Source organism: Alexandromys fortis, unplaced genomic scaffold (genome assembly GCF_014885135.2).
Source record: "Alexandromys fortis isolate MF-2015 unplaced genomic scaffold, M_Fortis_MF-2015_v1.1 scaffold_344, whole genome shotgun sequence".
Taxonomy (NCBI): Eukaryota; Metazoa; Chordata; class Mammalia; order Rodentia; family Cricetidae; genus Alexandromys; species Alexandromys fortis.
Genome location: NW_026068226.1, coordinates 685,638 through 698,249, shown reverse-complemented (window position 1 = coordinate 698,249; position 12,612 = coordinate 685,638). Strand labels below are relative to the sequence as shown.

At 44.8% G+C, this 12,612-nt stretch overlaps 1 protein-coding gene across 1 annotated transcript in view; it reads right to left on the bottom strand.

The window, feature by feature from the left end:
- The window catches only part of Rdh13 (retinol dehydrogenase 13), a 26,177-nt gene extending 14,688 nt beyond the window's left edge, over nt 1-11,489 (bottom strand). Inside the window, exons 1-3 of the mRNA XM_050130755.1 lie at nt 11,308-11,489; nt 10,011-10,129; nt 8,226-8,381 (exon numbers count right to left, since the gene is read on the bottom strand). Of these exons, the coding sequence (XP_049986712.1) occupies nt 8,226-8,381; nt 10,011-10,129; nt 11,308-11,372 (340 nt within the window). The 5' untranslated portion in view covers nt 11,373-11,489. The remainder of the gene's footprint in view (nt 1-8,225; nt 8,382-10,010; nt 10,130-11,307) is intronic.
- Nucleotides 11,490-12,612: the final 1,123 nt, after the last annotated feature.

Here is a 12,612-nt window from a genome sequence, read left to right as displayed (position 1 = left end):
GCCACACCAGTTTGGAGTTATGATTAATAGGGTGTTATTTATTTAAAGGGGAAAAAACTTACAGATCACCGTCCCAGACAACAGCCATCTGCACAACCAGGAAGGGAGTCTAGTCTCCAGCGGAGCAGGAAGTGAAGAGAGAGAGCAGAGGAAGTAGCCGCTTTTTTAAAGGGAGAGAGACCACGCCCCAATGGGCTGGTATCACAGCAGCTATTGGTTGGAGGGGCGGAAGGACCTCCCGCAACAGACTATGATGTGAAAGTACAAACCAAATAATCCCTTTCCTCCCCAACTTGCTTTTGATCATGATGTTTCATCACAGCAATAGAAACCCTAACTAAGACAGAGGCCCACCCATGTCTCCAGTTCTAAGGAATCCAATGCCTTCTTCTAGCCTCCTTGGGCACCAGGCATGAACATGGTACTACATACATGCCAGCAAAATACTCATACTCATAAAATAAAAGTAAATAAATCTTTAAAACATCAGAAATGGATGGACAAGATGCTGGATCAGAACTTAAGCAAGACCTGGTCCAGCTGGGGCTGAGGAAGGGAATCTGCCCCAAGCCTTGGCTAATAGATGGCCAGTTCCTCCCTATATTTCTTTCAGCATCTTCTCTCTGTGCACAGCCCTCTGTGCCCCAGTTTCCCGTGATGATGACACCAGGGATACTGACCTAGGGCCCATTCTAATGACCTCACTTCAACTTGATAATCTCCACAGAGAGCCTACCTCCAAACAATGTCACCTTCTGAGATCCTAGGTAGGAGTCAGGGCCTCCCCACAGAGATGTAACTGAATCCATAACACTTCCAAGACATTTTCAGTGGAGATAGGAATTGGGTGTCTAGCACCTAAGAGATGTGGACCAGGCCCTCATTCTTCACTTCATGGGGGAGAGATATAGAACACCAATGAAGTACACATGCTCCAAGCCACAGGTGGTAATATTAGCAGGCTATTGCAGAAGCTGAAGCAGGAAAATGACAAGTTCAAGGCCAGCCAGGGTAAAAGGCAAAACCTTGTCTCAGGGCTGGAGAAACGGCTCAGAGGTCACAACCACCTGTCACTCCAGCTCCAGGACATCCATTGCCCTCCTGTGGTCTCTGCAGGCACCTGCGTCCACATGCACAAACAGACACACAACCAAAAATAAGTAAGCTAGTAGAATAAGATACATCATTGCTGATAAAGGCCACACTCTTGAATCCCAATACAAAATAAATGCTCAGGTCACTTCTCCTTTTGATTCAGTCCTGGAGCCCAGTCCATGGTCAATGCTGCCCGCAGGGAAAGTGGGTCTTCCCTATTAACCTCGTCTGGAAACTCCTCACAGACAATGCACACCAGTTCATCTCCTGGATACTTCTAGGACCTGCCACATCGACAACCAGCACCACGCGTCTGTAAAGTCCCAGTGTTGGGGTGGGAGGAGGGAGATCAGATCTGAAAGCTGGCAGACAGGAGTTCATGTCTTAGATCTAAAGCCTGACACGGTGGCTCATGCCTATAATCCTGGTCGGCCTGGGCTACAGAGTGAGACTCTGTCTCAAAAATAAAAAACCTGACTGGATTTTTGACACTGACCAGTTCACATAGCTTCCCTGTGACTTGGTTTCTGCCTTTATTAAAAAGCACAATAGTGCCCGCCTAGTAGAAACACATAATTACTATCCAATCAACAGGCATTTGCTAAGCACCTATCATTGGGCACTGGAAATACAGGGTGGAGAGGAAAGTCAGGGTCACTGCCTACCTGAAATGGACATTCCAGCAAGACTGAGAACCAACACCCGCTCAAAAGGGGACTCTGCCCTTCATCAATAAGTTCTGGCCACAGGACGTTTCTTGGGTTAATAACTGGTTTTATTAAAAGAAAAAAGAAACTAAAAAACTAAAAGAAACTCTCTCAGGCTGGAGACAGCTTGGAAACCTGTCTCCAAAACAAAAACAAACTACCAGGGAAAAAAAAATTAACAGGGGGCTGGGGAGATGGCTCAGAGATTAAGAGCACTGGCTGCTCTTCCAGAGGATCTGGATTTGATTCTCAGCACCCACATGGCAGCTCGCAACCATCTGTATCTCCAGTTCCAGAGGAGCCCACGCCCTCTTTTGGCCTCTGTAAGCACTGCATGCATGTGACGCACATATGTGCAAGTAAGAAAAACACTCATACACAGAAATAATTTTTAAAAAATAAACTAAGAGCTGGAGGATGGCTCAGAGATTAAGAGCACTGGCTGCTCTTCCAGAGGTCCTGAGTTCAATTCCCAGGAACCACATGGTGGCTCACAACCATGTATAATAAGATCTGGTGCCCCCTTCTGGCATACACAAAGACATATATAAAGATAGATGATAGATAGATAGATAGATAGATAGATAGATAGATAGATAGATAGATAGACAGATAATAAAATAAAAATAAATAGCATGTTGAACACATTTTACACTCCCTGATAGTTGCTTCAAGCTATGCTCCTATTCAAAACACTGACACGTGACAGTTTTAACATCACCTAGAAGGAAACAAAGGGGTGAGTCAGTCCTCAGTGTGACAGAAATATAGAATTTGTCAGCTGAGCCCTGGGTTATCAAAGGGCACTCAACAAACAAGAGCCCCAGGCACTGCCCTCCAGCAGCGCACGGATCATCCATGACCTGATACACAGGGCCCTTGTGACTCATCTGTGTCCTTAGAAAATTGGAAGCAATGATGAGTCAGCATCCTCCCCTTCTCAACTCACCCTCCAACTTCAGATGTGATTCTGGAGTAAGCACGACCTCATTCAGCTGCTAGCATCTCCCTGACTCCGCCTTCTTTTCTCCTCGATCTCTGTTTGGAATTCCCACCTTACTCCATTCTGTGTTGCAATAAGCCCAAAGTAGCTTCTTTATTAACCAATGGTAATAAAACATATTCACAGCATACAGAGGGGAATCCCACATCATCCATGTTTATGGATCAATAGGATAAACATGGGGAAATGGACATTCTACCAACTGTCATCTATAGACTCAATGCAATCCCCATGAAAATTCCAACACAATTCTACACAGATCTTAAGAGGACAATTTTATAGCTTCAAATGTGAACACACACACACAATAACAGAATAGCTAACACAATGCTGAACAATGGAAGAACTGCCGGAGGTCTAAACATTCCTGCTTTCAAGTTGCAAAACAGAGCTATAGTGACAAGCACAGCACTGTACAAGGCAGACACGTTCATCAATGGACAAACATACAGGCCCAAACATAAGTGCGGGCAGCTATGTATACTTGATCTTTGCTAAAGAAGCAAGAAACACACACTGGAAAAAATAGCGCTGTTACAGTTTTTGTCAAAAAAAGATAGTTGAATATAGGAGAATGCAAATATATCCATACTTATCACCTTGTATAAAACTCAACTTAAAAAGGGTCAAAGATCTTAATATAAGAACAGATACATTGAACCAGACAGAAGAGGAATTGGGAAATACATCTGGACACACTGGTATAGGAGATGACTTTATGAACAGAACACCAATAACACACTCCCTAAGAACAACTAATAGACAGGATCACATGAGACTGAGAACCTTCAGCAAGACAAAGAATGCCATCATTCAGACAAGGCAGCATCCTAGAGAAGGGGAAATGACATTTACCGTCTCTACATTCAATAGAGGACCAATATCCAAAATATATAAAGAACTCAAAAAACTTGATAGGAAGAAAATAAATAACCCTATTTTAAGATGAGGCACATATACAAACCAAGAATTCTCAAAAGAAATACCTCTAATAGCTTTAACCACTTAAAGAACTGTTCAAAATACTTAACCATTACAAATATGAAAATCAAAATTTACATTGGTATAGTTTTTTGCATAGTGATACAAGTTCAAATTATATTTGTTATTTCTGTTTACAATATTTGTACACCTATGCAAAGTTACTCTGTCAGATTGTATACATGCATGTTTCTACCTCTGTTTAGGACATTTTGTATACTGATACAACTTTTAGGATATATTTTCATATTGCATTATATACTATTCTTACCTCTGAACAAGATACTTATACATTGTTTACATTTTGAGGTCACTGTCCCCATTTGCTGCACATTTGTTTACAGATTATTTAATATTCTGATATGAAATCTTAGTCCTTAAATTATACAAGTATTAAATATTATAGGTCAATAGTTATTCATGTTTGTTATACATATAGTCAGATTAATTAGGTTCTTTAGATACATAGAAATTGTATTCTGTCTAGATAGGTAATCTTCAACCACTGCAAGGATCTGTAGAACATGGCATTTAAATATTTAGGGTTATACTGATATGAGACACAATTGCTCCTGACAGCACCAATCTATTCCCGAGAGAATGTTGAGCACCAAAGACACTCCACTCGGAATTTGTTTTCTTCTTGGCACAATTGGCCTTTGGGCAAGGAACTGCCCATGCCTCAACCAGTGACAAAGTACATGGTATCCGGAGACTGGATAAGCAGGGCACAAGGAAAAAGACTGCCAAACCTTGTCAAGACAGGGTAAGATGGTACTGAAAATTTTCCTGCCTCAAAAAGTGGTCTGTAAGTTAGGCTAGGCCTTAGCTAAAGTTGGTTGCTTCAACATTGCAAATGAGATTTTGGGTGATTGCTCAGGTAGCCAACTGCCTCTGTCATATACAGCTGGCTTTGGAAAATGCTTGACTGCACTTCCTGCCTACTCAAGTAATATTTCTTCCTTCTCAGGCCTTCGATGGGGCTGAAGATTAGATAGTCTTAGTTACCTTCCTCTTATGATTTAGCCAAGTCAATTTCTGATGCAAGACTTGGACTCTTTAAAATAGAATGTTTAGTAAAACATTTATCATGTGTTCCTTGCTTAATATTGTTTATGTTGGTTGTAATTTTATACTTGATATCTGTTCCTATTGTATATAGTTTTGTATTGGCTTGGATTGCTCTTATTTAGACAAAAGGGTAGGTGATGGGGAATCTTTGTCAACCAATTATCTTTAAGACGTGGAACCAAGTTAGGCTGTGGCTTTCTGGAACCTGGAGAAAAACAGCACACTGCTAGGTGCCCTCTCTGTGTTGTTCCCTTTTAGCACAGCTTATCTTGGACTTCTTGTTCCTGTTTCGTGTGTTTGCCCTTTATAATAAATATAAAAATGTAATTGTTTTATCTTTTAGCTAGTCTGGTTATTTTTCGAATCGAGATAATTCAACAGTTCTGGTTCTCTGTAGGTGTTGGAGCATTAGGATAGACCCTCAGGATTAGATTTACACTCACAAAAGAGGCTGCCTGCCTCCCCATTCCCTTCCAACACTGACACAGTCAGGGTGCTACTTATGAATCAGGAAGTTAGGCCTCACCAGAAGCAGAATCTGCACTGTGTTGCACTTCCAGCCTCCAGAAGAGCAAGTGGGAAATGTCTGCTGCTACTCATCACCCAGACTACGGCTCTTTACTCCAGTCACCCAGACAGACTAGCTGCCCAGGTTCCAGACTCCCAGCAGGGAAATGAGAATTCAGCATCAACCTGTGGCTGGAACAACCAGTTTAGGCCCAGGGAGCCCCTCTCACTAGCTCTGGAAACTGTGGCAGCCTCCACTACAGAAGGGTGAACTAGGAGGCCTAGCTAACTCGGAGGCCTGAGCTGCAAGGTCCACAGAGGTGCTGGAGAGATGGCTCAGCGGTTACACGTACTTGACACTCTTCCAGAGGACCCAAGTTCAGTTCCCAGCACCCACAAAGAGAGGCTCACTACCATCTGTAATTTCAGCTGGAGAAGATCCAACACTCTCTTCTGGTATCTGAGGGCACTCACACATAAACATTAGTAAAAATAAAAAATAAAAAAAAAACTTTAAAATGGAAGAATATTATTATTAAGGTCCCAATGGCAAACCAAAATTCCATTCCATGAAGTTCACCCTGAGAAACCCACAAGTTTATTAGGCTTACTTACAGATCATAGATAAGGGATTATAGGCAAGAGCATAGCTGACCCCAAAGCTGCATGGCCACACAGATGGTGCCCCTCTCAGTTAACCATCACCAGCCAGGTGTAATTAAATGAGAACTATATACAAATGGTGGGAGCACAGTCCAGACACTCAGATGAGGGTCCAATGACCACCCCTACCTCTCTGTCTTAGTTGCTTTTCCATTGCTGTGATAAGACACCATGACCAAGGCAGCTTACAGAGGAAAGCATTTATCTGAGGCTTACAGTTTCAGAGAGTTAGAGTACATGACCATCACGGTGGGACTATGACGGCAGACAGGCTGATGCTGTGGGAGAATGCTCTAGTACACTGTAAAGGTTTGTCACTTGCATTGGTCTAATAAAATGCTGATTGGCCAGTAGTCAGGCAGGAAGTATAAGCAGGGTAAACAGACTAAGAATTCTGGGAAGAGAAAAGGCAGAGACAAAGTCATGTGGGGGCCGAAATATGCAGGTCTATATTCCACACTGTCTGGCGGCCAGAGAATCTGAGCCACTTACAAGGCACCTGCCACACAGGAGGGGATCGCCTGGCTCTTTTGAAGCAAACACTGTGCCTCCTCAACAGGTGCCAGGATATGCTAATGTCGTTCTGCTCCTTCTATTATAAATTATGAGGTCACCTGGGAAAGAGGTGTTTTCAGTCTACATGACAAAAATAGGTATAGACAAGATGTGACTTAAGTCATTCCCCACTACCTAGGAAACAGAATGCTAATGAAGTTTTGTTAACTTCCCTCTATGATATAAAAGCTGTTTGGAAAATAAATGTGGGTGACTTCAGGATCTGAATGACCACTGAAAGTCCCTCCCGATACTGTCATGTGAATAGTGTCTTCATTCCCACGCCTCTACGCTGGTGAGAAATGTTTTCTGTTGGGGGTTGGACCCTGAAAAACACAGAGGAGTAACCAGATGTACAGAGAACACAAGGAACCCATGAAAAAAATTGCACCACAAGTGGAAAGGTGAATAAGGAGCGCTCAGAAATAATTAGTAGAATTTTAAAAAGCAGAAAAGCAGGAAATAAAAATCAGGAGTAAAAATTTGTAAATAATAAATATAGATATGGGACAAGGAAGCAGCATTCAGTTATGTATGTTGATAGCTAAAGGAGCTAAAAGTGGAGCAGAAGCAAAGGCAGAGATATTTAGAGTTTGTAAATAGCATATTCCCACCCCTGCACTGGCTGAGTACCCGCAGCCTCTGGCTCAGGGAAGCCAAGGTGAGGTCGCACCGTCTCCTACAAGTGGCACTGTAGTCGTGGAGGTGCAGCTTCTATCGCTGCTGAATGGGCAGGAAGAGTGAAGGAAGTGTAGTGTTTTGCTAGCTATCGTCCGGGTTACTGCTGAGATGGTAGCAGTCCATGCACAGGCGCTGTAGCCAGCTGAGTCTAACATGCCTGCGTGGTGGAGCCAGAAAGGCAAGCAGGTCAACAGAAATGCATAGAGGCTAAATTTCCTATGCCTCTACGCTGGTGAGAAATGTTTTATGTTGGGGCTGGATCCTGACATAAGTCACCATCCAGATGTAGAGGAAGCAAGATGAGAATGCCTCACTGAGAAAAGGTACCAAGCCACGTGGCTAAACATAGCCAAAAATTATGGGTTAATTTAAGTTGTAAGAGCTAATTAACAATAAGCCTGAGCTAATCGGTCAAATAGTTTATAATTAATATAAACCTCTGTGTGTTTCTTTAGGACTGAACAACTGTAGGACCAGGTAGAACAGAAACTTCTATTTACAGGCAGGCATGTTGCTAGGGGAGCAGCTGAGAGTTCACATCTGATCCATAACCATGAGGCAGAGAGAACTAACTGGGAACAGTGTGGGCTTTTGAAACCTCAAAGCCCATCCTCAATGGCACACCTTCTTCAACAAGGCCACATCTCCTAATCCTTCCCAAACAGTTCTACTACCTGGGGACCAAGGATTCAAACATAAGAGCCTATGGAGGCCATTCTCATCCAAACCACACCCCCTCCGAGTACTGAGGGAATGCCAACAGTCCACAACGAGAGCACAAAGGACTCTCATGAGTAGGCACAGCTGATCTTACGGAAGAACAGAAAAACAGGTAGTAGCTGAATTCAGCCAGCAGATCACATTGATCAGTCTCTTCTTCAGAACTTACTAGCTTCAGGTTCCTAGAGAACTGGCTGGAAGCTCTAAACCTTGGCTGGAAAAGTCAACATCTTCCTGCCTACCTTTGATGATCTTCCTAGCAAACTCTCGGATGGACTTGAGGGAAGCCAAGTCTAGGTGCTGGGCGCGCACATGGGGATTCAAGGTCTCTCCACGAATGTCCTTCGCAGCTGCCTCACACTTCTCCATGTCACGACAGGCCAGAATGACGTTGCCTCCTGGACGCCCAGAAGAAAACATGAAAAGAAAAAGAAAATAAATGCACCCCTACATATCTATCCAACAGACATAAAAGTGTACACCCGCTAAAATCTGTATGCAAGCAGTCTTAGTAATATATTCAATGACCAAAAGACAGAAACGCAAAAATCACCAGGCTTGGTGGTATAGGCCTGAAACGGCAGTGACTCTAAAAGCTGAGGCAGGATTGTAAGTTCAAGGCCTGCCTGGGCTACAGAGTGACTTCAAGACCTATCTAGACATTTTAATAAGAACCTGTCTCAAAAAGTAAAAAAACAGGGCTGAGGATGTAATTCAGCAGTAGAGCACCTGCCTAAACTCTTCCAGTACAGGGCTGGGGGCATGGCTCAGTGGTAGAGCCCCTGCCTAGAACCCCCCAGTGAGGGGCTGGGGGTGTGGCTCAGTGGTAGAGCACCTGACTAGAATCCCCCAGTGAGGAGCTGGGGGTGCTGCTCAGTGGTAGAGCACCTGACTAGCAAACGAGAGGCTCTGAGTCCAATCTCCAACACAAACAATAGCAAACATCCATCCACTAATCAATAGATAAACCAACTGCAGTCTATCTGTGCAATGGATATTCAGTCATAAAAGGGAATGACACATTGACATATGACACAGTGAATGAACCTTGAAATTACTATACTCGATTAGTCAGACACAAAATTGATACGTAACACACTCCTTTAATCCCAGCACTTGGGAGGCAGAGTTCAAGTCCAACCCAATCTACAGATGAATTCCAGGACAGGTTCCAAAGCTACAGAGAAGCCTGTCTCAAAAAACCAATAATAATAGTAATTCATATATATATGCTTCCGCTTATATAAAATGTCCCAAAGAAGCAAATGCAGAAAAAGAGACCCAGGTTTCCTGGAGCTGTGGCGGCAGGGGAAGATCAGGGAGCCATGGGTGACGAATAAAGGGATGATGGGTATCTCAAGGATCATGTTAGAAGACGGAAACATTTTGGGGGCATATGGGAATGTGCAGTGAACTTAGTGCTGTTACTCTGAGAAATACCACCAGACGCTGTCTCCTGTCCTCCACAAGCATGTGCATGCATGTGCACACAAATATAAACTTATCAAGATATACCAATACAGGGGCTGGAAATTGGCTCAACAAGTAAAGGTACGTGCAATTAAGTCTGAGAACCAGAGTTCAATTCCCAGGAACAACATAAAGGAAGAAGAAAACCAGCTTCCATAGTTGTCCTCTGAACTACACACACACACACACACATAAACACACACACAATGGCAAAGCTCAAACCCTATCCCACGCCAACATACACATACTACATAATAAAAACAGATTTTTTTAAAGAATGTAACTACTCCAACAAGCAAACTTACACAGTAGTCTTTTCGGGGTCTGGCCTTTTTCACTTAGTGCATATCCTCTAGAATCACCGCACAGGAGCATGTCCAAATTCCTTTCCCTTTGAAAGCTTGGTAATATTCCACTGTATGGATGGACCACATTCTGACTGTCTGCAATGAGCACCTGGAATGCTTCCTTCCACCTCTGAGCTATTTTAAACAACACTGCCATGCACACCAGTGTGCACGAATCTCTTCAAATCCCGAAGCAGGTGTTGCTCTTACCTCTTTTAGCCAGTTCCAAAGCAGTTTGTTTCCCAATGCCTGTGTTGGCTCCTGTCACAATGACAGTCTTCCCAGGTATGGTGGCCTTGCTGGGACAAGCCCCACCAGCGACATAGTCCCTGGGGGTGAGAAACAGCTGAATGAATTCTCTCTGCCTCTTGCCTGGACTTACGATCTGGGGCCAACCACCCTTCTAAGTTCACATCTCCCACCAAAGCACCAAAACACACGGTGTTCTTATGGTCTCAGCAAAGACTACACTTGGGAAGTCTCTGTGAGGTGGCATTACTATGTTTTATAAAAACAAAAGATTAGGGTCAGAGGTGGTGGCATACACCTTTAATCCCAGCACTTGGGAGGCAGAGGCGAGTGGTTCTCTGAGTTCAAGGCCAGCCTGGTCTACAGGGTGAGTTCCAGGGGAGCCAGGACTACACAGAGAACAAAATAAAACAAAAAGATTGTAAACAGAAGCACAAGCCCAGCTTTGAGAGGCTGTGGCAGAAGGACCAAGTATTCAAGGTCATCCTCAACAACACAGCAAGTTCAAGACCAACCTAGGCTACATGACTCCTTGTCTCAAAATAAGTTAAATAAAATAAAGGACATGAAGTTGGAAGGAGAGTGCGTCCGAAAGGGTCCAGGGGGTTGGAGAACACGAGTGGGAATTAGCTGTGATCAAAGTACATTATACACAGCGTGGGGCTGGAGAGAAGTCTCAGCAGCTCGAGCTCTGCTGCTCTTACAAAGCCTCCAGGTTCCGTTCCCAGCACCCACGTGGTTCCAGCTCTGACACACTCTCCCTCTTATAATCTCAGAAAACGCGACGTAAACATATAGCAAGGGAAAAAAATAGCAGGCCATGCATGGTGACACGCGCCTTTGATCCCAGCACTCCGGGAGGCAGAGGCAGGTGAATTCAGTCAGCCTGGTCTACACGAGTTCTAGGACAGCCAGGGCTGCACAGTAAGACCCTGTCTCAAAAACGCAAGGAAGGAAAAAAGGGAGGAGAGGAAGAGGGAAGAGAAGGCAGACAGACAGGAAGTGCGGAGAGGAGGAAAAGTAAAGAGGAGTCCAGAGGAAAAAAAAAGTGTGCAAGGTCCGGGCCCCACCCCTTCTCCGTAGGTGACCTTGGGAAGGTGACCACCCCCCAGCTCAATCTGGAAAAGCGGTGCTGGTGGGTAAGCTGGGAGAAACCAAGAATGAGGTCTGAGGATAAAGGATCTGTCTCTGGCCTTAATCGGCAGTCCCCTGCCGCAGGTCTACCACCGTGCGCGCCCAGAGACGCGCACAGACTCACTTGAGAAGCACGGTGCCACCGATCACCGTGCCCACTACGGACACCGGCAACAGAAAGCGGTTCATTCCAGGCTGGGGAACAGAGGACCGGTAGATCTGCCCTCCGGGCTACTACAACACGTGCGAAAGAGCGTGAAGTGGAAGGACGCGGCCTCCAAAGCACGCCCTGAGGTGGGGCCAAGAGCGAGGATGGCTTCTTTGGGACGTAGGCCACGGCGCACTTAATGCTGGGAGTCGTAGTTTCAGGAGATGGGGCGGGGCCGAGGCTGACTGGAGTGCCAGCAGCCGGATCAAACGTCTTCACATTCAACCAAGCCAGGCGTCCTGAGGTGGGGTTTGTTTTGTTTTGTATTGTGTTGTGTTGTGTTTTGTTTTGTTTTAATCAGCTGGGAGCTACTCCCGGCACTCCGGAGACAGAGGCGGGCAGATCTCTGAGTTCGATGCCCTCCTGGTCAACAGAAGGAATTCCAGGATTACACAGAAAAGCACTGGGGAGGAGGGGGGGGTTGGTAGAAACCATTACCATTTATTTCCAGACAGCGAGCCCCACAGAATGAACCATGAGCTTTCCCCACTACATGATATTTAACAATAGTACTTTCTGCATAGGTCTTGTGGGGGAAGGAGGAGGGCTGGGGCCCAGACCCCTATGTCTGAAGGAAAAGAAGGCTATTGACTTTAAAATGACATACCGAGCCCAGTGGGATGGCTCATGGGGTAAAAGAGCTCGTTATACAAGCTTTGCAACTTGTGTGTTCATCCCTAGAACTCGCAGGGCGGAAAGATAAAGCCAACTCCCAAAAGCTGTCCTCTGACCTCCCACCGTGGCACGTCTGTGCTCACACACAAACACACACAAACAAAACAGAAGTAAACAGAGAAACATTTTAATATAGTGAAGCTTTGGTGTCTAGAAAGGAGGGGGGGACAAGAAAAGAAAGACAGACAGAGGGAAGAAAGGAAGTTAGGGGGAAAGCTATAGATTGTGGAGGAATGCATCCTGAGGTAGAAAATTTCCCAGTACACTTGGAATTTCATTTGTCCTCCTGAAGGTGATATTGAGATAATATTTTTCAATTATCGATTGGCAACATTGAAATTATGTTAAACATTCGGTGCTGGCAAGGATGGGCGGGGGAAACTGTCTGTTGGCAGGAGTGTCACTTTTCCGGTGTTCCTGAAAGCCTTGTCGCAGGGTCATCCAGACACTCCCCTATGTAAGAAGTCACGCTTAGGGGAGGCTTGATAGTTCCAAAAAAAGAACAACCAGGCTTTGTGCACATTTGTGAGTACTCCCTCACCACGT